General features: G+C 39.4%; 1 protein-coding gene across 1 annotated transcript in view; it reads right to left on the bottom strand.

Moving 5' to 3' along the window:
• Positions 1-3,830: 3,830 nt before the first annotated feature.
• The window catches only part of SCAI (suppressor of cancer cell invasion), a gene marked incomplete at its 5' end in the record, with an annotated part of 42,856 nt that continues 20,351 nt past the window's right edge, over positions 3,831-26,335 (bottom strand). Inside the window, 15 exons of the mRNA XM_082009203.1 lie at positions 3,831-4,082; positions 5,207-5,307; positions 5,535-5,708; positions 7,250-7,322; positions 12,201-12,282; positions 12,759-12,858; positions 14,995-15,073; positions 16,213-16,314; positions 17,633-17,734; positions 18,580-18,732; positions 19,803-19,901; positions 21,305-21,401; positions 22,698-22,796; positions 23,372-23,458; positions 24,086-24,181. Of these exons, the coding sequence (XP_081865329.1) occupies positions 3,936-4,082; positions 5,207-5,307; positions 5,535-5,708; positions 7,250-7,322; positions 12,201-12,282; positions 12,759-12,858; positions 14,995-15,073; positions 16,213-16,314; positions 17,633-17,734; positions 18,580-18,732; positions 19,803-19,901; positions 21,305-21,401; positions 22,698-22,796; positions 23,372-23,458; positions 24,086-24,181 (1,591 nt within the window). The 3' untranslated portion in view covers positions 3,831-3,935. The remainder of the gene's footprint in view (positions 4,083-5,206; positions 5,308-5,534; positions 5,709-7,249; positions 7,323-12,200; positions 12,283-12,758; positions 12,859-14,994; positions 15,074-16,212; positions 16,315-17,632; positions 17,735-18,579; positions 18,733-19,802; positions 19,902-21,304; positions 21,402-22,697; positions 22,797-23,371; positions 23,459-24,085; positions 24,182-26,335) is intronic.

The raw sequence follows: 26,335 nt of genomic DNA, 5'->3' as shown, positions 1-26,335 counted from the left end.
GAGGGGAAGCCTGACCACAGCTACTGAAGTTGCAGCTTTTGAAGATGATTATTTGCAGCCTAATTTCCTGTCCCCCCTATCTATTTCCTGTGATCCTTAAAAGACATCTCTGCACATCTCCCTGGGGAAGTCTTGAGGGGTTTAGTAAGTCATGACTTGTTGGATGTTATTTTCATGAACTACACAAACCAACTGTCCTGAGACTTCTCAAGAGAGCACTCCAGGGAGCAAGTCCAGTTTGCACAGCTACATTTAGTTGCACATGAAGCAAAATGACACATCACATCCCAAGAGTAATTAAAAACCAGAGCATTAAAGACTCTTAGCCCTGTATTCCCCTCTCACTGTTACTTTGAGAAGTCAAAGTGGAAAAAACAAAAGGCAACAAGCAGTAACTTTGGCTCGATGTTCTAAAGTTTGAACAGGAGTACAAATAGAGGTGCTGACTGTGGGAGCAGGATTTATTTGAACATACCCTAGGCAGTAAGTAGGGAGCTAGGCAGAAGTAGTCCAGTAAGGACATTGTCCTCTCCCCTTTAATTCAGTATTGCCTGGAGGTGGCAAGTCTTCTCCGCTAACATAAGCAATAAAGATATATGGAGAAAGGGAGAGCAAGACAACAGGGAAGGCATTAGGCCTGAGAAGAAAAGGGTTTGTTCTCACTTAAAAATATTCAGTCTTTGCTTCACTTCCACAGTGAGGACTGCTAGATACATAAACCAAATTTTTCTTCAGTACATACAAGCATACATCAAGAAGGTACCTACGACCATAGCACACAGCACACAGTAGCACAAGTTTAGAATGACTTAGCAAGTTCAAACAAGACAAGCTTTTACTTGGAGGGAAAAATACCAATATTTTCATCTTGAATGCAGTTTCTTTGGGTGGGAATCTACAGCTAGAGCAGACACAGGGTATCAGCCTTTTGCTTACAAAATACAATTCTGTACTCCTACCGACACAACAGGAGTGAAACCTTTATCTTTGAATATCCCTACCAGCAGCATACCTTCTGAACCAAAGGTGAATAGGCAAGAAGAGAATGAGGGACCCCAAGAATTAATTTTTGGCTTGGACAGTCATCATGGATAAGTTCAACTTTTGAACTAATTTTCAAGACCTTATTATTCTCCTCCTACATTCTGGCTTCTTCAGCTTTTTTGTTTTGTTTTTAAAAAGTGCATTCACCTCTGATTAGATCTACCTTGGCAACAAGCAAACAGAGCCCCTTCTTAGAGCTGCAAGGTGGATTAGAAGCCTCTCAAATCACAAGCAAGGACACCTTGCTTCAGCCCAGCTAAAATGAAGCCTGGGTCCGCCCAGGCTTTCCCAGTCAGTTAACAAACAACATCCCACCGAGGCTCACCAGCCCACACTAATGGAGCCATCATCACTCCTATGCTTAGAAACAGCATACTCTTTTCCAGATGCACGAAACCAAAATGAGACTAGCTTCATTAAAGCAAAAGCTAAAGCAAAGCAAAAGCATTTGTCTGGAAGGCAGTGAGCTGGGGACAACTAAGTTCCCCTTTTCCATGCAAGTTGAACACTGCTGGTGGAAGAACAGCAGGCAGGGCATCAGGGTAACCTGTCTCTTGCTGCTGCATTAAAGGCTTTCAGTATCTTTAGCTTCTACGTACAATCCCATGTTTTAATAACTGAGGACCTCCTACCAGAAGGAAAGGCAGATCGTCAGCTTCACAGTTAAGAATACATGAATTTATCACCATAATACATACAGGAGTATTCATTCCACTGGCTAACTAAGGCCTCCTGTACCTGAAATCAGTTATTAATTACTTCAAGGTCCAAGTCTAAGTCCCTGGAAAGAGCAAATTACAATGGCAGAAGAGTTATAACCTTTACTACAAGTACAAATGATCTGCAACACCTTGTGGAATGCACCCAAAATGGCGTCTGTGTGTATATATAAATTTTGTATATAGACATTGTACTGTTTCATTCTTTTTAATACATATACAAGTACCTATACATATATACATATTTACAATTTACACCAGCCAGTAGATGTATCCATATTGTACATATACACACAAACGCCTAGAATACACATGCACACACACAAACACACTCAACTCCACATCCCAGGTAACGAAGTCCTGCCATAGTCCAAAGAAGAGCAGCACCAAGTGGTGGGGGGCTCAATACACCAGCTTCAAGACTGCTTAGAACAAACACTAGCATTCATAGAATTTTTTACACTTGGGAAATTAAAGAATGGATGGCATAAGCTTCAGCACAGCTACAAAGAACCTTCATGCAAACTTCCCAGCTACACTCCTGCAATTATTGCTGTTCCACACCCAGCTCTCCTCAGCTGAATGGGGTCTGTCAGTGCTGATTTGCTGCCCTTCGCTATTCCAGCTGACTAGAGCATGCCTTGTATGACAGCACTGCAAACAGGCCTACCATAACACTATGGCAGTCACTATGTTCTGCATTCACCTAAAAATAGGGCATGGCTGGGTTTCAACATAAAAGCACTGATCAGACTTGTCCTTTCACTTGTTTTCTAGCAGCACATGGAACAGTGAAAAAAGACTTTTTCATTTAATAGTCTAAAATATTTTCAGTTCCTTCTCCTTGCTCACACCTTCACTGTCAGGAGCTGCAAGAGGTCCTCCAGCTCTGCAAGGAAGGCAATACAGTCCAAATGACTCAGTAAGCACTCTTCCCAGGACTCAGAATATCCCTTTCCAGCAAGTGCCTTTACACAGGCCACCGTACTCCTTAGCATACCCAGACAGAGCATTATGGGCTGAGGGCGCACTATGGGCTGAGAGAGCCTATAGTGCTGCTAAACATAATTGCAGCCCCTTAGTTTTACTGGTTCAAAGATAGGACTGAGATGCAATGGTGGGCACGCAAAACATTAACAGTGCTTTACGGCAGCACCCACTTAGTTTAACCTGCAAGAGGAGCACCAGCATCCCTCCTAGGGCACAGGGATCCAGCACAGATGGATCAGATAAGTGACAGGAAGGGCTTGCATTCAGCACTATATGGGACACTTTCAGCTCCTATCAGGGACGGGTAACACTGTGGGAGTCACACATTCCATTCACACACAGAAAGGAGGGATAACACCTGCTGGAAATGTAATAATTTCTATCTAGTACCTCCAAATGAAGAATGCCCTCTCCTCCTGGAAAATTGTGGCAGCAATACAAATGGCAAGATGACCCATATTACAGTGAGAGATGGGGGCTAGCTTTCTTAGTTTTGTAATTTGTTAATCTGCTAACCATCTACTTAATCAGGCAGTGGAAATTGTATCCTTGGCCAGCAGTACAAAGTTCATATATAAAATTGCTGTGTCAAATTTATAGGGATTGTTAAGTATCTTTACAACTTCACTTCAAGCCCACTGCTCCAAATGCAACTTAATTGTCCACAGTTTTGTCTACTTACTTGCCTAAGACTGAAAAAATATATTTGTTATGAAGGACTCCGTTTTATTGCTATTGTTGGTTTGCACTATGTGGTTCCATCTTTACCATTTCAAATCCACTCTTTGGGGATAAAATACTGTTTTTTCTATTAATTTTTTCCAATTTCTTAAAATTGTATAAAAATAAAGGATTTCCACAAATGTTCAGTAAGGGTAACCAATAATACTTCTATGCTTAGGATCAGCTGTTGGAAATGTGGTTGATAGCCACAAGACCAGAAATAAACCTCTAGTGATTCATTAGTTTAACATTTAAAAGACATGAAAACTTCTGCTTATAAAATTGACCCCATACAGAATGGAACAGCTAAACTAACAGCTGTTTATCATTACTTTTTAAAATAATGGTCCTAAATTTAAAAATAAAATCAAGTACTCCCTTTTATGATTTTCACATTATAAAACTGCACCATTCAAAATCTGTGGCCAGGGAAACCCCTTTGCAGTAAGACAGTTTCTTTTAATAGTCATCGAGGGTGTTTTCCAGGAAAACATTCCTAACATCCAGTATGGAAGCCAGCTCCAAAATGTGCTTTTGGAGGTGAGGGTTCTCCACCGTTTCATCTCTTGGCAGCTGAGGATAAGATTCTGGATAATTTCGAGTCTCCTGCTAGATGACAATGAAAAACAAAGAGAATCAGACATTCATTTATTTTTACAGTTTTTACAAAGGAGATTGCAAAAGGCCAATTTTACCTAAAAGGTATCCTAGTTGGTTTAGCATGCCACAGAGAAAATATTCTAGCCTTTTCAATTTTCTCTTTTCATTGACTCAAGAGATGGTCACAGTGGCAATACAAATGCCCATTCATCTAGGATGGTTAATAATATATTCACAGAAGCCTTGCAGTAAAAAAAAAAAAAAAAAAAAAAAAAAAAAGGGGGAAAAAACCACCAAAAAGACTTCGCATATACTCACCTACTAGGCTGGAGTTCATTTCTTGAAATTATAGACATGTAAGCATCTCCAGCGGGAGATTCATCTCATCCTAAAACAAACACCTAAGACACTGGGGGCAAATCTGTCCCCACTAACAGAAGACCTGCTGCTTTTCCCTGATACTGAAGAAGCCCAAGTAACTAACTTAGGCTTGGAAAGCTACTAGATGTCTGCAGTTAGACAAGATGAATACTGTACCTTTCTGTGCTTTGACTTGCTTTTTTCAGTAATGTTTAAAATGGAGCAGGCAGTTTATATGCCAACACTCTCATATATAAAGTGGTGTAGATCCAGAAGCAGACTTCACTGTTGGCACAGCATAAACCAACAGGGAGGGAAAACACCATCTTCCTGTTCAGTTTATTCACTTACAATTCAAAGACCTTTCAAAATTCATTCACACTAGAATACATTCCAGCAATAACGTTCCACTCCTCCCCACTTCCTCTTGTATTCTTGTTATATACCTTTTTAGTTGTGTAGAAATAATAATCTTGAATTAAGAGGAATTCTTCTAGCAGATAAGGCTGTTCAGAGTGAAATAAATGAATTAGTGTGTGTCTGCTACTTATATAGAAGAATAAGGCTTCAGCAAGTCAAAGGCTTCATGCCTTTGGAGGGATACAAAGGCAAAGATTCAATACAAGCTGTAGGCATTAGCACGCAAGCATCAGTTGTCTTTCTGAAGTCGCAGTGATATGCTTAGCCCTAAGACCCTTCCATCCTGAGGCACTGCAGTTCTATATGCACTGGATTGTTGTTCTCACAAAGGGATATATATCCCTGCATACCCGGAAAATTTTGTGCATCCTCATAGTAGCTGAACAGAAGATAAATCTTGTTAGAAGCAAGCGAAGAAATTCATCCCCAAAAAATTGAAGAAAGGACTGATCTGTAGAGAAGGCAAAGAAAAAGTTCAATTTAGAAAGGCTTTAAAAAAAAAGAAAAAAAAAGAAAAAGAGGGGAATAAAAAGGAGACTTGCAGAGACCACTACAAATACTTATGCACTCCCCTTATTCACTATTCCATCCCTTGGAAAGGCTGAGCAAGGAAAAAAAAAAAACAGCATCTGCTTAAGTAGCACGCTATGGTTCAGCTGTGCATCTTTAAGCACGTACCTATGGATCGGGAGTGGGTCAGCAGCTGGGCAATATCTCGGTTGATTTTTCTAAGGTAATCTTGACACTTCTCCCACAATCCTCTGCGCATGCTTGATAATCCAGAGACAAATAGGAATGCCATTAAAGGATTGTTCAGAAAGAGCGTGAAGAGGCTACCCCGCTGAGACTGATCTAAAAAAAAAAAATTAAAAAAAAAAAAAATCAATAGACAAAGAGATACATTTGGCACATGAAACAGAAAAGCTGTCCCTGCCACAGAATGAAGTCGCTCACCCACTAAATTCTGTAACAGAGGAACTACTCCTTTGTGTTAGTTACATCTTCTCTCCTCTTGTGGCAGATCTGTTCTTAAGATGATGCAGTTACTAGCAGTAAAGGCTTAGTAGATATGTGCATTAACACCAAAAGAAACAAGATTTTCTCATGAACTGTGGGAGGCCTACGTCTTTATTTTGAGCACATAACTTTAACACAAAAGTCATAACTGAAACAGCCAATAGAAGATACTGATTGTAAATCCTAAAGAGAAGTATTAAACATGGGCATTCTTATTACATTCAAAAAAACAGGCAGTTGAACCTATACACCCCCCAAAAGTCTACATAGTTGGCTTTTTTGGTCATTACAATACCCTAAAGCCCATTTACCATGCAGTTCAACATGATACACAGAGGTCCAAGCTTCATCTCAGTCAACTGGGAATTAAATAAGAAAGGTGATGCACATAAGATCATGTGCCCGAACAGTAAGGCCACTTCCTCATCAGCAAGGATTACTGACTTGTTTTGGTGCAGTTTGGGTTTTTTTTTCTGGGCTTGTGCACACAGCCTGCATGGTATAATGCCACACTGACACAGGGGCTCAGTTAGGTTCAGTTAAGAACTCTCTGCACAGTGCTGTAGTGCACAGTGTAGCACCCCCTCAAAACTACAGCAAGACTTTCCTGGCTGGTCCATGAACAGAATATAAACATCCAGTATTTTATAAAGTTAGCTCTATTTTTCAGAGTTTCTGTTTAAACAGGATTCATTATTACAGTACTTATTTTCTACTTAAGTTTCAGCTAAATAACAGGAATAATTTCAAAACAAATGAGAAGCTTCCACTTCTTGCGCATTCTCTCATGATGCTTGCCTGACGTCACTCTATGTAGCTTAAGCTAGACCTTTGTAAAACGTCTTTGTGATACATAATAAGCTTAACATCGCTTAATAATATTAATTATGTTTTATAGTAGTCACAAGGACTGAAGAATATGTTTTGTTGCCTGCTCCTACTATAAATGCACCTTCTCAGGGCACACAAAGCCAATGGTTTTCCTTAACTTAGCCTCCAAACTCAGAACAAGATCTGAGAAGATTTTGCTCTACACCTGGCATTTAAAAGCTCACTTTCTGGGACTAATAAAGCTACCCAAAGTGCTAATCATCGTCAGCATCCCAGCACTGCGCTGGCATTCTGAGTCTCCATGGAGGAGAGACTTTGCCTTGTGGCACTTGTTGAAGCTCTCTGTAGAAATATCATTGTTAGAATAAATTATTTGCCATAAACAGTAACTAAACTTTATCATACTCCTGCAGGGAACGTTAATCTGATTTAAGGATTACATAGTGATGAAAGATTCTTCAGGAAAAGACAGCCTAAGTTATATTTGTTTGGCATAGATATATGATGCAACTGCAACTTGTTAGGAAATGCATTACTACACATACCTTGTAGTGCTTTTGGATATGCTGTTGGAGAAAGCAAGCACACCAATGGTTGTCCAAATAAGTTTGTGAAATTCTGTAACAGATAAGAATTTTGAAGTATTGATGGTCACTTTGCTTGCTTTTGAATATTCAGCAGGTTAAGGGTACAAACAACGACTATTAATGACAGAGAACACACTAATGCCCCTCACACAGTTCAGCATTGGCAGTAAGGCTGACAAGTTGACTTACTCATAGATCACAGCACAGAAGGACTATAACTGATCACATTTTAAAGGAATTGTAATTCTCTTATTTCATTGCTACTGATAGCAGACACTAATTTCATGGAAGTATGGCTTTCAGTAGTAATACATTACTTGAAAAAAATCACGTTCTGAAATAAAAAGGAAGCCATTGGCTTTCAGGTCAAAATAGATCTAGCATCTTTCCTCAATACCAACTGAACTACCCAAAGTGATTTATTTCCCCTTTTCTTTCTAGCAGGAGGAACTATTTCTGATGAAACAGAAGAGCCCAGTGGAGAAAAGTTCTAAAATAAGTTTCTTTGAAAGCAAGTATGTCATAACCTTAACATCTGCTATACTGAATCCTCATTTTACAGTACTCATTTCACGCACCTTCCACCAGCACCTTAAATATTGCCTAAGTGTCCTGTTGCACAAGAATTTCTCCAGAAACCTCAAATGATGCCTTTGTCCAGTTTCACCAACATTTACCTGGTAACAGTCCTACTGTGTATCTATCTGGTAGGTATACTGACTGGTAATAATTATCATTAAAAAAAAAAAAAATTAATTTTGTTTACACAGCCTCATTAGTTTTCATATGTCACCAAAACAGCTTTCTTAGAACTGAAGGCTTGCAAAGCTGTAGAAAATTTAAATGATCATGTCTGCATCCTATCAGAGCACACATTCAAACCATGCACCCAGAGCATGTGAGTGCAACATCTATTTCTGCAGATTATATTCTTAAGATTGGCAGCTACAAACGTAAGGTATACATCACCAGAAGTATGTGCTTGTGTAGAATCATCACAAAAAGCTCATTTTTTAGTTCCTTCTGCTCAATTCAAATGGCACTTCCCCTTCCGGGCAGTATATTTCAATTAAATTATTTTCACTGTATTAATTTAATCTAGGTCAAATAAATACCAAAGACAGTAATCTAGTCTAATCAAAATAAGATATGTCCCCTATCTAACAGAGTGCTGACTAGTCCTGAAAATCCTTCTATTTCGTTAAGAGCCCAAGGGAGATTTATAATGCTAGATACTAAGGTTTGGCCTCTAATGAAGAAACAAAGACTGTTACCGTGAAGATGGCACCTGCAGGCCAACCCAGTAATCAGTAAAACTGTACTATAAAGAAATATTTAACACTCCAGAAGGAGTCACCGCAGACATCGCCAGTTTGAACTGAATACACACCAGCAGGTTACATGTTCTCAAGTAACATGTATGCTTAGTATTCACGAGCAGATTCGCATGTTGAATTCTATCTTGTATCATCCAGTTAGAGACCAAAGCAGACTTTCCACACGCTCCATCAGTAAAAATGACAATGCAATTAAACACTGCCTACAGCTATAAAGCAAAACCAAGGGTCACTCACAGATCTCAGGAAAGGTATTACTCACTGACAGTATCTGAGATCATTTTGGACTCTGTCCCAGCAAAGGCTAAGTCAACATAGCTAGTAAGTCCTGCAAAGGGGAGAAACTACACTGTTTAACACGGAATGTGCTCTCTGGAAGACAGCTGCTCGTGCCAGTCGCTACATGTGAACTGCAGGTCCAGGAAAATAAGACTCTCAAGCTGCCAGGTACCTGTCTCAGCTCTTGCCCAGACACAGCTGCCTACCATAGCCCAAGGATTCACTCACCACCACCACCTCCACTCCCAATTTCCACAGAAAAGTGCTGTGTGAGCCCAGGCAACAAAGGAACAGGAGCATGTTACAGCCATGGCTTGGAGCAGAGGACCACGAAGTGCACCAGAAAAGCTTACCCTGCAGTGGGGATGTTGGTAGCAGCTCTGGATAAGGAATGCCCTACCTTTCGGTGCATGGACAACTCCAAAAAGGGTAAAACGCATTTTTGTTTCAAAACGGATTCTTTTTTTTACTTCAGTATTCAAGTTTTCAAACAGAAGCATTGCTGCTTTTTAAAGTGCATCCCATATACATCTCTTTTCAAAAAAGAGCTACTCATCATCTCCAAAAGAAGTCACTTCACATATAAGCTTTACTAAGCCGAGTATTTAGTGACAGAGTCCTTGCATTCTTACTGGCCAAAGTTTTTGGTTTGGTTTGGTTTTTTTAAGACTTTGCATTTGATCATAATCTTAGACAACCACAGCTACAACAAGATACTGATTTTAAAGTATTATTTCATCCACATACACAGTGGTAACCTTCAAGAACACAGCCATCTATATTTAAATGGAAGTGTTAAAAAAAAAAATCATGGCTTTAAGTAGATATGCTTGATTTGCAGTTATCTTCCACTTTCAGCTAAATATATAGGGGAGGAAGCTGTTCAAGTGCCGCTGATTTGACAAACTGGCAAGTCACTTCCTGGCAGGACTTACTTTCAGTCATCACCATTTAAGCCCTCCAGAGAGAGGGAGAGGATGAGAATGCAAGCAGGAAAGCAGAAACGGCTTGTAGAAAAAGATATATGAGCAGTTGCTGTTACTGCCAGTATTGCTAGCAGTGACATTTAAATGTCAGGATAACTACTGTCCTATCAGAAAAGATCAGAGCAGCCATGTGGAAAAGAGTCAGTATGCTGACTTCAACTTCTCATACGGTTGCACAGAACCTCTTTGTTTGTGCCAGTGCTTGAGTCTACAAAGCGTCTCACAACACACCCAGAGGATAGTCAGAGGACAGCACTATCAGTGTATTCTGGTGACAAGGAACCAAGCTCATAAGCACGCACAGAGTGACGACAGACAGGAATTTACAAGGGCTAGAAAATACTGAGATTGAAAACTCAGCCATCTACCTTCAGTTGAAAACAAACACCTAAACTCATCCCCACACATGTAACTGCCTAGGTTCAATGGCAATAGATTGTGAAGGTGAATGTGTGTTTTCAAATGCTGTTTTTTTTAAATAGAGGTCCATGCTCCTCCTCTTTCTTCATTCTCTTTTTAGAGTCCTCACAGTTGTGCCCACCTGATTCTGATCTGGGTCAGAGCTCCTAGCAGCTACGTCCATAATCTGGTCCCAAAACATTTCCAAAACTCACATTTCTATGCTCCTTACATACAGGTATAATTAGACTTCTCTTACACCAACTGCTCTGTGTGCTTAACAGGTGGAGCACTGGTGTATTTTACCCTACTGATGGTCAGCTCACTGCAGAACAAGGAAAAGAAACTAAATGGAAGTTACAGTTTTTGCTTACTGTGTGCCCACAAAATTTAAAGAAAATTCAATTATCCAATTTAAATGTAATACAAAAAGCAAATTCTACTGTAAACACTTGACAGTTATTCTCAAAAGAGCTACAAATCTACATATGGCGATCTATCACCTCAAAAAGATCCTTTGCTCCAAGCTGTCCACAGAATGCTGGTATGTCTAGAGCTGCATTTGAATTAAGTATCACCAGGAATCCCTTAGTCTCTCTTACAGAGCTGATCCACTTGACATCTTTCAGCAATTCTACTAGAGAGGAAAGGGATAAAAAAACCCAAAACAAAAACAAAACCCAAGCCACCCTTTTACCCTGAAACAAAATTACCCCCCTGTTATACTGGAATGTCAGGAAAGAGCAGATGAAAATAAATCCCTACAAAATTCTCATTTTCTCAGAAAGACAAGTAAACCATTCTAATTGTATTTCCCTCCCTTTAAACGGAGAAGGGAATTTAATAAAAAGCAGATTTGCACTGAAATCTAGTGTGATGAAGTTAAATGCAATAGTATTAAAAAAGCCCTTTGAAATGCATTACTACAAAACAAAAACCCTATGAAGAGGCCAGATCATTATTAAGACTGCCAGGTAAAAGTTCTGTTGCTCAATACAGAACTATTCTGAATCATACTGATCACTGAATTAGTACCTCTCGTTGGCCAACAAACGCCTTAAAACAAATGACACGGACTGTGGATACTGAAGAAGGAACAAGTTCATCTGGCCACTAGACGTCCCTATTCCTCCTCTGAAATGCAGCTGTGAATGCTCACTTTTCTCCCTGCAAATAATGGAGCTATGAAAAGGAAGACATAAGGAAGTGGCACTTTCCCCAGATAGAGCACATTCTTAATATCCCATTTGTGAATGAAATAAAAGTCTTAATGCTATCCAGATGCAACTGGCAACTGAGATTGAAAATCCCTGCTTCTGTATTACCCAAATTGCAGGTTTCCAAAGGTGATTTGGCATGGTGTAATTCTACTGTAAGTCCATAGCACCCTAGGAAGGAGGGTCATTGTCCAAGCATATACCACTCTACAGTAACACTGGATGCTAATTTGAGTCTTGTTATTTCCTTGGTTCAGATACTTTTCAGACACAGACACCCCGTGTTTTATAAGATCAGGCTCAATGCTTTGACTCCTTTCTGTTGCTTAAAAGCAACTGAGTGTTGGATGACTGGAAAAAAAAAAAGTAGATTAGTTATCTCCCTCCCCCATGCACACACACCAAGATTTGTGTTTGGTATATAACAAAAATAAACCTCCCACCAGAGACCTTGGAAATCTTGAACCTTTTTTCCCTCCAGGAGGATTTATTACTTTCCAATGAGCGGCTGTTCATGTGCTTCTCCTTCTTGTTCCTATTCATAGGATCAGATCCTGACTAGCATGCACAACCTCAAAAGAAAAGAAACACTGAATACAAACTGTTTAAAAAATAGCCTGTTAAAAGTGTAAGCTAACTAGGGGTTGACACTGTATCCTGTCATATCAGTAGCTGCCTTCAAGAGTCTTACCTTATAGGCAACACTGTTTGAGGAATCCACAATGATAAACAGGGGCTTTCTTGTGAAAGGGTAGAGATCTCCAGGGTGAAGACTGAAAAGAGAAAGGGATGCTTCACAGTGTGCTAGAATTGCTGCAAAGCTGTGACAGTGCACAAGTTTCTCAGACCCCAGCTGCCCACATGCATATAAAAAGCAAGCAAATTCCCCAAGTCCCAGTCATGAGATTCATCCTCAGAAAGTAACTACAAAACTAATCTGGTATTCTCTAGAACATGGGCTACTGGACTTCTTATTAGTTCTTTCCCAGAGATGTTTATCTTCTTGAGAAGTCATCCACCATTAATTTGAAGTTTTCCAGTAATAAAGAATTTACATTAAGTCACAGTAATACTTTCTGAGTGTTTGAATCATCATTTAGTTGCATATGCATTTCTAATTGTTCAACTTCAAGCTAATCTACGTTATGATGTCCTGCACTGAAGAGTTTGAATTCAAGAGGCTTTGATGCATTTTTCTCTATTAAAGATAAATTCTTCTGAATGTGCAGTTGTCACAGATTAAACTTACCAGTGCATCTCCTTGTATGACTGGTTTCGCTTGTGGATAGCATCCCCGTTTATAATGTCCCGGTTGCTATTTGTCAGAACGCCACCAAAATCATATGGACCTACACATGGCAAAAAGAAAGCTAAAATTAGGAGAGGCAACTCACCTCTGTTATGGATTTAATGATTATATGAAAGGGAAGAAGCAACCATAAATCCCAGAAAACTAAGTGAATCTGAATTACTGCAGTTGTAAGGAGGGGATGGAGGAACGTGGAAACTTAACTAACTACATATTCAATTTTATGCATTTTTAGTAGTTTCAGCATCTATCAAAGTAGAAGCAAGCAACGCAACTTCATAACTTCTAATTTATTAATTTGCTATTTAGCCATAAACTTAATACAAAAGATCCCAATGTTGGCTTTTGTTACACTACATAGCAAAAAGATTAAAACCCATTACACATTTCATACAGGCAAATCAATACCTTTGCAAAATCACTATATGAGCTAGCATATTCTAGATTCAGAATTTGATCAAAAAATAAGGCTATAATCAATAAAAAACCATGTAGCCTCTCAGAAGATGTAATACTATCATCTGCAGTTGTAACACTGCAAAGGGGAAATGAGAGCTCAGAGAATGAATATGCTTTCGATACTCCTAGAAAGGATGGAATAGTTTTAACCAGATTTCAAATCTACAGCAAAGGTTTATTTTTTAAGATTTCAAATACAGAATTCACAATTTTTAAATGCACACAGCCTGGATATGTGTTCCTAAGGTAAGCTAAAGAAATATTCTGCTAAGTTTGCACAACTGAGCTACCTGCCTAACTGTCTGATGGAAAGCAAAGATGAAAGTAATGGCTATAAAAAACCATCAAATCCTACATTAAAAAAAAAAAAATGCTAGAGATACCAGGAAATATTTTTGCCACTTATATGGGTATGAAATGTCACTAACATTAGTAAAATAAAGCATTAGGATTTCCTCATTCTGTTATACATTTGCATTTGTTAGTTGACCCATATTTGGCCACCAAATGCAATTTTTTCAGATTTGGATACATAAGACACCTTTTCATGTTAAGGGAAACTTTGGGAATACAAAACTAGAAACAGGACATACTTTAATTTAGCACTGTTACAAATGTCTTGCGTGATCTGTCAAACACAAATGGTTTACAGGCGGTAAACAGTGCAACTTGCAGCTGCTCTCCCTTTTAATAAGGTAGAACTTTTTGGTCTGTGCAGACTACACTACCTTATTAAAAGAATGCAGTTGTAATGGGATTCATTTAACGAAAACTGAAGTCTGACTATGCAGCTCTTCAGATGATAGAGCCTGGATGCCTCTACAGTAAGGTATTAAGCTGAAACAATATATGCAGTGAAGTGGACATAACATGGGCTTTAAAGCACACAGTTTAGTTAGAACCTATCACCAAGTTGCAGCAAAAAGTAAAATGTTAAAAGCATTTTAAAAAAATCACTGCCACAATCCAAAGCTGACAGGGATTTTTTTATTTCCTTTAACATTTTGAGAGCTCTGTAAATCATGCATTGGGATGGACAAGGCATGCATCTTATAAAGGAATGCAAGTCTCAAACAGATGAGGCATGTGCAATATTTAGGATGTTAAAAACTTTTTTTCCTCCCCTTAAATTATATAAACAGATTTTTTTACTTTGTTTACTTCAGCCAACCAGTTTTCAGCTTTTAGATTGCAGCTGCATCCAAATATTCTGCTAGGTTGCAAAGAACAGGAGGATGAAGTGAGGGGAATTGCCAAAAATCATGAGAAGGGCTTGAATTGTCAGGTTAACAAGCGTGCAAACAGAAAAGTCCCTGCAGACGCTTCAGCCCTTTTACCACCCGTCTCCTGACCATATGTTCTCATAGTACTGGAGATTGGAAAGTCACAAAGTGCCATTTAGCCATTTTATTAACTTTGCATTGATGCATCAACTGAGCCATGTGGTCTTCAAAACCGATGAGGCTTTTAATACTTCAGATGCATCAAAAACTGGATATATCCTTTGAAAAGGTCTCAGGTTAATGCACACTAATTAAAAGACAGGGAATTAGCTATTGTTTGTAGAAAAAAAAAAGTCTATCTTACTAAGCAGACAGGAGAATAAAATTGACTTGTCTTTTAAAAGGAGCTTTGTGACATCTTTCTTGGTCACTTGTCCTGGAACATAAAGAGAATTCAAGCCCTGTTCATGACAGGGAGCATTCCTTTATTGTACCTTCACTATCCGAACGACCTGATGGAAACACGCCCGTGGCAGACAAGTAAATCAGTAGTACACTGTTTGCAGGCAGCTCCTGAAATTCAAATAAGAGAAGAGTGCCAAGGAAAGAAATGTGTAAGTTTATTTTAATACTCAATCATGACTTTCATAAATACATTGTCATTTAAGATTGTGCTACTCCTGCTTCTGGCTTCCCTTCACTCTTCGCCTGTCTATATGCCCTTCTGATCATATACACCCCTTCAAACAGGTGAGTACAGAGACAAAAATGTAAAGTGATGATTATGTTCCTACTCCTCCCCCCCAATCTTTAGGCTGACATTAGAGGTTCAAGCAGCACTAAAAAAGCATCTGCTTCCACATAGGCTCTCTTACTATCTAGCTAGATCTGAGGCTTTCCAAGATACAGAAACCAAAAGCTGCCAAGATCCATGCAGACCCTAACTGCCAAACAGTTCAGGATCCTAAAGGAAGTTCTTTGTTTCGAAATACCCCAGAGTCTGCAACATCTGCCTCTTCCCCCTGACCCTTCTCAGATGGACAACAAGCACAACACATCCAGGTTTCTGTATAGACCTGTAAAAGAAATCTATTTTCCACCCTTCTAATGGGCTGTCTGCATGAGGAAACAGATGCTTTTAATTTCTGCAAAAGGCTGAGCGTGCAGGCACCCAAAATTCTAAGTAAGAAGGATGCACTTCCTTCACCTCACCAGCTGTTCTACAGTTTTTTCTTGAAACAAACTGAAACTTGTTTCTTTGTAGGATTTATATTCTACTACTAAATCCCAAGTTGCTGACTTTTAGTCATAATTAAGCAAAATGAGCCCAGCAACTTTATTAAATTAAAATAAGCATAGCAACTGTATTTTTTAAAAAAAGTCTACAAATGTATAGATTACATGGAAGAGAGCAGTGGGTAACAAAATAAGGCAGGCAGATAAAAATATAGCAAGTGCAAGAGAGAGACACAGTTCAAAAAATGATTTTTTTTCTTTCCCTTAACAGCAGTCAACAAATTTGTTTTTATTACACAAATGACACATATCTATAGTATTTCCATCCTTTTGAAGCTCATATCTAACATTTTAAGAAGGCGAAAAAGGCTTCATTATCTTTAAGTATAAAAGATTATCTCAACCACGTTTTATTCAGTGTCACACACCATTCAGGATATTTTTCTATTACAAATGAATTCACCATTTTCACAAACCTTAAATGATGCTGCTAAAAATGTATATAGCTGGCTAAAAGTTGGTTTATAAAGTAGATATTTATGGGGGTTTTCCCGCCTGGCTGGTTTCTCTGTGGACTCCTGTTGAAAAAAAACAAAAAACCAAAACACAACACAAATAAACCAACAACCATGTATTACCAAAGCAGTTTTGTAACCCTCTAAATTTCTACTTATTAGAATGCTCATCTTCAACATACCTACCACACAAATGGTCTGCCCATGCTGCACTTCCTACTACACAGTAAAGCTAGATGCATAGTATTTGAACCAGAAGTTTACATTATCCCTCACTTAAATTTGTTACTAATCTTTCCTACTCTCTAAAGCATCACCTAAGAAAAGAGTGAAAAAAATTCACTCTTATCTCAATTAAATAAACAAAGATCTAGATATTTCCTTTTGCCTCCAGATCAAATATCAAATACTTTTCTCGGAAGGGGATATTTAACTTTCAGATGATTCAGCAAGGTGATGAACTGCTGTGGTTTAACCTGGCAAGTAGCTAAAACAAGCATGCAGCCATTTACTCACCAACCCACTCCAGTGGGATGGGGGAGAGAATTGGGAAAAAAAAGGCAGAACTCATGGGCTGAGATAAAGACAGTTTAACAGGACACAAGAGAGTAATAATAATAATAATGGTAGAAGAATACACCAAACAAATGATGCACAGTACAGTTGCTCACCACTCGCTGACCGATTAGTCATTAGTTAGTTCCCCAGCAGCGGCCCTCCCCGGCCAACTCCCCCAGTTAATGCACTGAGCATGACATCATATGATATGGAATATCCCTTTGGCCAGTTTGGGTGAGCTGTCCTGGCTGTGCCCCCTCCCAGCTTCCCGTGCACCCCCTGCCTTCTCGTTGGCCGGCCAGCATGAAAAACTGGACAGTCCTTGACTGCTTAGCAACAACTGAAACTATCAGTATGTTATCAACATTATTGTCATCCCAAATCCAAAACACAGCACTATACCAGCTACTAGGATAAAAATTAACTCTACCCCAGCCAAAACCAGGACATGAACTTATCTGGCTGCATGACTGCTAGAGTGAAAACAAAGGAAAGGGTGAGTGTATATGAACAAGGACAGGCATGGCACCCCTTCAGAATGAACCTCAGCTAGACCAATGTAAGCCATTTGTGAAATGATACCCAAACACTATTTTTTCACTATTGAAGGTCTGCTAAGGAAAAAAAAAAAAAGGGGGGAGGCGGGGAAAGACATTACTTGGACCAAACTCCACAGGTTTGAGCTACTCTGCACTAACTTCTAGTAAGAGTTACACCAGCTTTACTGACCTGCTCTGTGACAATACTGAAAGAGTACACAATTTAAAACAAAGCAAACAAAGTTAAGATCTGTTGCCAGGTTTGTCACTGAAATGGAACTTACCTGCATTCCAGGTTTGTTCATTTGTGAAGCTAAATTCATTGGTTCTCTTTCAAGTGCTTGTAGCATTCGGAACATATCAATTGTTAATTCACTGAACTTGACCTGCAAAAGATTTAAACAGTTTACTCTGCCAGATACAGATTAAACAGTATTTCTTTGGAATTATGCAGGTAAGAGATTCAACTGCACACCAGATAGACCATTTTCTGTCTCTCAGGGATCTGTCAGTGTCATCTTTGAATCTCTAAAGACCTGTGAATAACTTTTAGAAGAGCTCACAGAGGACAAAATCTATTTATTACTGGTCTAGCAAGCCAGTTCACTGTAGTGCAGACCCCTACTTCACAAACTACAGACCCTCCTGGGGTGTTTACAAATCAAGTGCTGAAACCACTATGTACTATAAATTTAGACAAAATCTGAACAGGATACACAAACTGTAGTTTAGATACAACTCCCTTGCTTACCTGAAAAAGAGCTCAGAGAGAAGTCATGAAGTCTGTACAACTTCACTATCATCATCATCTAAAAAACAAGATCTTGAATGTCTTTTGAAAACCCCTTCCTGTTGCAATTGAAGTTGCAACAAGCTAGAGTATGTCATGTGAAATCCTAGAGTCAAGCTTTTTCTAGACATACCCCACAAGCTTCTCATGCTTGAACGTTGTTAAGAACAATCCAGTATATGAAAATCAATTCTATCTACCTAATTGACATGATTAACATAAGCAATAAGAGGTCAGTACCACAGGTCTAATATCTAACATCTCATTTTTAGCTCTTATTTCTGAGAGCCTCTTCTTCTTGCTGCCACTGCAAACATCACAAAAAAAATTTTTAATGTTGGCCTCTATTGGAATCTCTGTTGTATGATCAGAAGGGATGCCACAGGGGGAAGGACTTTGAACTCCAAAGATATAAACCCAAGTCCCCAGAATTTCTTTTACCTGGTTGTTGCAGTTCCCAATAATCAGCGCATCTGCAAGAGCAAGCTGTCCCACTATCATTCCCTGCTCTAGCAATGGAGCTCCTGTTTCAGAAAGCCTGTTAGAGGTGATTACAATGGTGTTGTCATCATTTAATACCATGACAGGGTCTGCCTAAAAAAGCAACCAGAATAAATCAGGAATTCAAGAGAACATACAGATTTGCAATTCGAAAGAAATCCAAAGGTCTTGTCACTTACAGTAAACATTTCATAACTGAGGCAGATTTTAAAAATTAATTTGCTGTACATGTATCTGTATATTTGTATGCAGTCTACAGAGTAATGCCTTACCACCTGGAAAAGTAACAGCTCTTAGAAAAGGAAATACCTGGTACAGCAAATAGAAGAACGTACTTCCTCAAATGACATGAACTCTGCTTCAGCTTTTCTATACCTTAGGAACCAAATGTCACAAACAACCTTACAAATTCACACAGAATAAACTAAACATTCCTACAACACAGCAGGATCCTGCACTCTTTTAGTTTGCCTTCCCTTCCTAGAAATAAATAGCAAAGGAGATGAGCAACTGATAATGCTGCCATCCATTCTGGCAATAATTAAATAAATACTTGTGTTACACAGGGACATCTTGTACAAAAGGAGGAAAGTAGAACAGTCTCATTTGAAAGAATAAACAAATTTATCTTCCTTTTAACAAACTTTAGAAGTTGGTCACATTACAACTATGCTAAAAGCCTATCAGTTAGCTGCCACGCTAACACCATATTTTCCATTATATTCTGCTTATGCATTGCCAGTGTAATAGACCAGTATTCCAACAAAGTACACTCCGAAACACAATCAAAACATCAGCAAATTGGATTGGCTTCCACAGCAACAGAACTAGAGTTGGCAGTCCCTCCAAAATATTGACCATGGTAACTGCTGTGCTTTCAATTCCACCATTTTCTGAACACCAAGAGCAAAAACAATAAGGTGACCAAGTGTATCTCAGCTTCATACTTCTATTTTCAACACGTTACATGACCAGGTCTAACTCTTCAGATGCTTTAATGGCTGTCACTATTACACATTTCAGTGATTAAATTGGACAGGAATACTGTCCCTGCACGTGGCATACCTGGTTACCATGTAGAGGTGGTGATACAGGAACACTTCAGTGAACAAGTCAGAGAATTTTACTTCTAAACTAACAACTAAAAGGGATGGTATTCTCACCTCAATAAACGCTGCCACCTCCTGAAGAACCAGGTTCCACTCCACCTGATCTTCAGTATTAAAACGATGAGTGTAGTCTTCAATTTCATCTGACAGCTCCTGATGTAAAAAGTTCAAAGACAGACAGAATCACTTCTTAAACTGAGAACTTAACAAGCAGCCAGTAATTTTACAATATGGTTAGCTGTGCTGGCCTTTAAGAATAATTAAAAAAAAATTACTTGAGAACATATGCAGCACACTTATGACTAACATGCCAGCCAAAACGCGCTCTTTCAGGAGACAGAATGCCAATGTTACACTGAGTTTTGGCAATGCAAAATGCCTTTTAAGTAGGTCCAAATGCAAAGACTATCTCGAGTTAAGTATAACTATCACATGTACAGCTACGTCACTAGTTATTACCATAAGTTATGGATACCAAGGACTCAAATTTCAGCTTTAAATACATTGAGAAAGTGAATAGTATGGCTTTTGTAGCTGCTACTAAGCTAAGCTAGCAGTTCAGGTAAGCTTAGGCACAAAGACAGCAATACAACCTACGCAAAACTGTCAATACCGGAAGCTGCTTGCTGCAAAGTTGTTAGAGGGGTTTGGGAAGCATATGCTGTCAGAAGAATCATGCTGTTCCTTTGTTGTAGTTAAAGGGTACCTCCCTCTCCAGGCTGCAGCTATTGCAATATTTTTACTTGGTATTCAAGCAATGCTATCAAATCATTTGAGCTTAAAGTGTCATTATTAAATGTCTGATTCACAGAAGATGTTCACTATGTTGGATGTTAGATATACTAGAAAAGCAATGATCAACATTGGCCTGTACTCCATTTGTTGTACCTAAAGACTTGTGTTTCTAGGCATTCAGTGCTTTACTCCCACAGCAGAGGCATATGCAGATCCAGCCTCTCCAATTTCATAGTAATATCTACATCATTTAGCAAGGTTTAATTTTGATGGCTCTCTGGAAGGTGCAAAATGTATTCAGGATGTGTTCTAGACATGGGACAGAGCAACAGCAGTTTGGAAGGGAAGAGAAAAAAGCTCAACATCAAGCTAGGAGACAATGGCTCTCCAAGCAACAGTCTGTCATGATGACTTGCTGGGGGAGATTCTACCGATATCTTAAATCCTCCACAGGAATAAAGATGTACTCAGTTATCAGGTGATCCCCCTACTTTCAGATGAATAACATGCATCTTGAAGTTTATTCCTAACTAACTACATACATTTGTAAAGTTTTTCTGCAGCCAAATGTTCACATCATACTGAATCTTCCCATGGCTCTAGCCATGTGTTTCCCTCCTTCTGTGGCATCCAACACCACAACCAATTAAATGAGGAAAAACAAAAAGAAAAGCTATGCTGCTGCAGCAGCTAATATCATAGATCTAACGAGTGGTATTTCAACTGAAATAGACTATATTATCGATTCCTTACTTGAAGAAAATCCCTGAATAACCAGAAACCTCCCAGCCCTTTGCACCTTTATCCTCATTTTAACATACCTTTACAAGGTCCTTTACAACATCCATTTTGTTGAGCAAGAGACAAACCACTATAAACCTTGCATAGTAACGCAGCTTCTTAACCACTAATTCAGGCCTAAACACAACAACAAAAACATCACAGCCAAATTTGAGATTAAAATAGAACATAGGTAGGTGTAGGTAACAGGGATAAGGGAGAGGAGGAGTTTAAGACTAGAGCAAGGCTGAACACTCCACACATTAAGAGTTCTAACTGAATTCATGTGGAGATCAATAGCTACCTGGCTGCTTAGAAGTTTATTTGAGTACAGGGACATAAATATACATCAAAAAAGCCACAGCCTTCCCCACAATCTCCTTACATGAACACAGGCATGACAGTCAGATACAACAGCTGGCTCTTCAAACCTTTTGACAGTTCATGGGCACTATCTGACCCCCTGCATCACAGCTGTCTCAGAGTTCACCCACCTGGGACAACTTAGAGATGTGCAAGTCAGCATAGCCCATAATTACTCATCCGTTTCTAATACCTTCTGACAGCATCTAGAAGCATGCTTGGTCAATCCTACCTTGTCTGAAACCGCTCAAGCACTCAGACTGAAATGGAGAGATTTTTAATGGAGAAGATAATAGGATCAACAGATATCAGAACAGAGCAGGGAAACTTTCATACTTTTGTGGCACACAGGTGCATTTAGACATCAGCAAGACTAGAGAAGTGCAATTAGTTACATCCAGAGATCCTTGAATGCGTGGCAGAAAACTACCTAACTAACCTTTTGCATTTATCTTGATGATGACTTCAGATCAATTCTTCTTTAACTTTACTTTGATGAGGGAACCTGGGTTTAGTGGCTAGAATGTAAGATCAGGATCAAGAATGGGGTTCTCTGGCTATTCTTATTTGTATCTGCACATTGGCTGCACTGACACAACACAGCCCTGCTTTGAGTGTACCCTTCTCAGTACAGTGTCTTAAGAGGAAGACGTTACGCATCCTGAAGCTCTTGGACCTTGTGCCAGTCAGTTTTAGAGGGCTGTTATACTGCAGTACTAACTGATGTTCCCCTGGAAAACCGGATTAGAATCAAACAGGTTCCTCTGTTTCAGCCCAATTGACTTATCTTCCAGCCACAGCATACTAGGTCCCAGCACTGATACTGCTCAAAATGACAAAACTTTAGGGCTAATAGCTTTCTAGCCAGGACCAGATAATAGAATATTCCTACAGTCATACAGCAAAGTTCTTTCTTATACTGAGGTTTTTAATCATGGCAGGAAGATTAAAAGAAACTTCCTTCAACAGCACTGGTTTTATCCCAGTTATGCTCCTACAATTTGTAGTTATTTTCTGCTGTTACACACCGTTCTCATCTTGAAAGAAACCAGAGCATTCATTCAGACATACCTGTCTTCTTTGTTGACTTGGGAGTAGTATGACCTCTGCCTAATTGCTGAATAGAAGGAGAAAGCTTCATTGAGATAACTGGTTTCTGAAGTGCGCAAGCTGCAGAGGAAGAATCAGATTAGCTCACTGCTTCAGATGGAAATCCATGCCAAACCCTCCCTTCCTGCCCGCTCAACCATCTTGTGCATCAATGGCAAAACTCCCTCCTCAAGTAACATGATACGAAAGCCAGACTCTATTTCTCTGTGCCTGCTGGGAAGACAGATTTCAGAGCCTGGGTTCCATTTCAGGTAACAATGAAATCTGCCCATCTTGTACACATATGTACCGGTGACAGGTTAGTTCAAAAGCTTAAAGGAACATTAAGCTCCCAAAGTTGTAAATCACGCTTTTGCACAACAGTCAAATGCAGCACGCATAGAAGACTTAGAGACACTCCTGAGGTAGGAGCTAAGTCCTTAGGCAGTATCAGTGTGACTAGCAATATGGTACCCAGCTCACAGATGCCTTTCTCTGCAGCACCCCATGCAGTCCCAAGGACCTTCTCATTCACAAACAGGCATCATGACTCAACTAATAACATTCATTTCTCCTGACTGAGTATCCAGATGTTTGGCACGGAGCTGCCACTAACACTGCATTCCGCTACTGAATCCTTTTCTGTGCTTACTTACTAATAATGGTAATAGAGCTGCCCAATCTTGGAAGCAATTTCCCCAATTTGCCACCGCTTCAACCCATACCGATTGTCCAATACTTGTCTATTTCGCAAGAGAGAAAAGAAAGATTAAAAGGCATTCCAGAATTTCTCAGAACTTCACACCAGACAAGACAAAGAGCCATTGTAGGGCCAAATTCGGCTTTCATTACTGGTGTGGCATTCCCAGTAGCAGTCCCTTAGAGCCAACAGCACTGCATACACACACCAGAACAAAGAGAACATTTATCTTGCATAGAACTTGTGAGAGCTAGCCGTAAGTATGTTGCACAAAATATACACAACAAAAGGTCACAACTTCCCAGGAGAACACTCAGACTACACAGCCAATGTAAGGTGTGAAAGATCAGAGCCCACACTGCAGCAAGATGCTTCACACCATTCCAGATGGGCTCTGCACTGCAGAAGCCATCATCCCAACTTCTCCTTGGTAATGTATTACAGCAACATGCATTTAAGTAGAGCAAAAGGTTTTGTTAAAAAAGTCACAATGAAAACGCTGCAACATTTTAATTCATGAGACTGTGAGCACTACAGGAAGTGACTATTCCCTCCCTTCATGCCTGAATAACACAGTGAAATCTCAATCTTAACTGGGGCCCCTAGGCATACCAGAGAGTAAAGTTGCACTTAAATCCACAGAACACGTCTGCCTACAACATCCCCTTACCGATGTTGCTGTTGAAACTTCCAGAGTTTGGTGTAAACGTCAAATGTTCGCCCAAAATAGGATTGCCACTGCTTTTGCCCATACTGAGGTAAATCCCTGCAATAGACAAGTAACAAATGCAGAGTTAGGGAGTAGATTCCTGTCAGCCCAGAGTGACAGCAGTGTATTTGTGTCAGTGCCAGAATAGCTTTGTTCAGAAATGACTTGAAATGCTTTATAACTCTGCCTGCACCCAGAACCGTGATTTCTGTAGTTTCTCAAAACCTGTTGTTACTGGAATCTGCAAGGAAATCCTTTTCAGCTTGTAGGAAGTACTTATATCAAGATCTGACCATAGTATCCCTAAAAACATGCCACAAGCCAGACAGCATATTCATTTAACATGTATATAAGAAAAGACTGCATATGCATATATATGAGAAAGAAGCACGTATTGGAGGGAGGAAGAAATTCTTCAGTGCTCTCTCCTAATTATTGCTTCCTACTTTCAGACAAATTCTCTAGAAACTTTTCAAATGCAAAAGGATTGACATAACCAGTGTTAATAAAGGTCTCATATATTTCTGCAAATCTTCCAAGTGACTGCCTGAATTTAATCACTGTTTGGGGACACAGAGAGCCAATGTCTCAAACTGCCTAAGCTCTGCAGGTTACATGCAAAAAAGAATGACACTATAACATCAAACTGAAGGTGTGCAGCTTAGCCATAAGTTTTTGAAGTAAAGCTTCTCCTACTAAGACAATAACTCAGTCTTCAAATGCAAGAACTGTAATTCAATCACTTACTCAAATAACAGCAGAATTGTTCTAGTTATTCTAGTGTCTATTGTCAGTCAATACCCACAATCCTTAATATCCCACTCACTACAAGTCAGACTGACAGTCCCCCTGAACAGCAGACCCCTTACGAAAGGCTCACTCTCCCTCTGCAAGAGAGTCAACAAGATGGAGTTCCGTCCAACAGCTTCCACCAGTTATAGGTTAGTTTTTAGGTTAGCTATGAAATGTATGCTATATTTACAGTGTATTTATATGGTATTTATTATGAACATATGACACACTGTACAGATGAGCCTGTTCTCTCCAGATGTGCCTGAGATTCTGGAATGGCTACTCCAACACACAGAATAGCAGCAGATGGAAGCAGTGCCCTCCATGAGCGACTTAACATGAGTCAAGTGATTGGATATGTGCAAAAACATTGATATTTATGGACAAATACAGTCTAAAGGGCAAAAAGGCATTCATGCTCTCTAATCCTTTTATCCAGGTTCCTCAATATTAATAGGTTCTCAACTGCATCAGAAGAACAGGCCTACAAATAATGACTCCAAATAGGAAATGACCATGCTCCTACATGCCTTTGTCAACAGGTAATAGAAAACATCTTACTGCCTTGCTAGAAGAGAAGTAATTTTATGGTTATTTGCACAGAAAGCTAAATTGGACCCTTAAAATATCATAGTAAAAAAAAAACCCTACCTAAAAAAAGAGCAAGCAGAATGATCTAATGGAAATGAGTTCATTTAGACTGATAATATTTCTTGCTACTCATTAAGGCAACAATATTTTTTAAATGGTTGAGGCTATTCACTGTGTTTCAGAAACAGACCCTATAACATCATACATATATTAGCTGTCCAAATGTCACCAGGTCAAGCAGGCATATGGATGCTCACAGCTAACATTCACTGGGTCAGGTTACATCCTCACCACAACATTTGTCACCCTCTAACTCATAGTTAGTGGTATGTCAGGACCTGAGGCCTTCTGGTTTTTTCTTATCAGTCTCCAGTGCTATAAGGCAAGTTAGTCAACCCAGTTCAGTTCTGCTTTCATACCTCCACGCTGTGATATATTTCCCTCCACCTCCACCCCATGATATATTTCCCTTTACCCCACAAATATGATGTCATCCTAAGGATTTTAGCTTTAAAGGTTTGTGCTTTCAATCCTAAGAGAAGGCAGTCTCCTGGGAGTTACCTGCATCTTGGAACAACTGCAACAAAGACCAAAAACCCTCAGTCTCACTGAGCACATGTTGCTTACAAATCTATACTGAAGCTGATTCAAAGGAGATATACAACTCTATGTGGAAGTGGAACAGCTTTTTCAAGATCGTATAATCTTTCATTTGAGTCAAGAATGATTTCTTCAGGGAATGCTCTCTCAAATCACTGTGCTGGTTAACGTACCATCCAACACCTTACTCTTCAGCAGACAGACACAGAAAAGCAGCATATTCCACTT

Source organism: Phaethon aethereus, assembly GCF_964289735.1.
Source record: "Phaethon aethereus genome assembly, chromosome: 20".
Lineage (NCBI taxonomy): Eukaryota > Metazoa > Chordata > Aves > Phaethontiformes > Phaethontidae > Phaethon > Phaethon aethereus.
The sequence above is the reverse complement of the archived record's forward strand: the minus strand, read 5'-3'. Positions and strand labels throughout refer to the sequence as shown.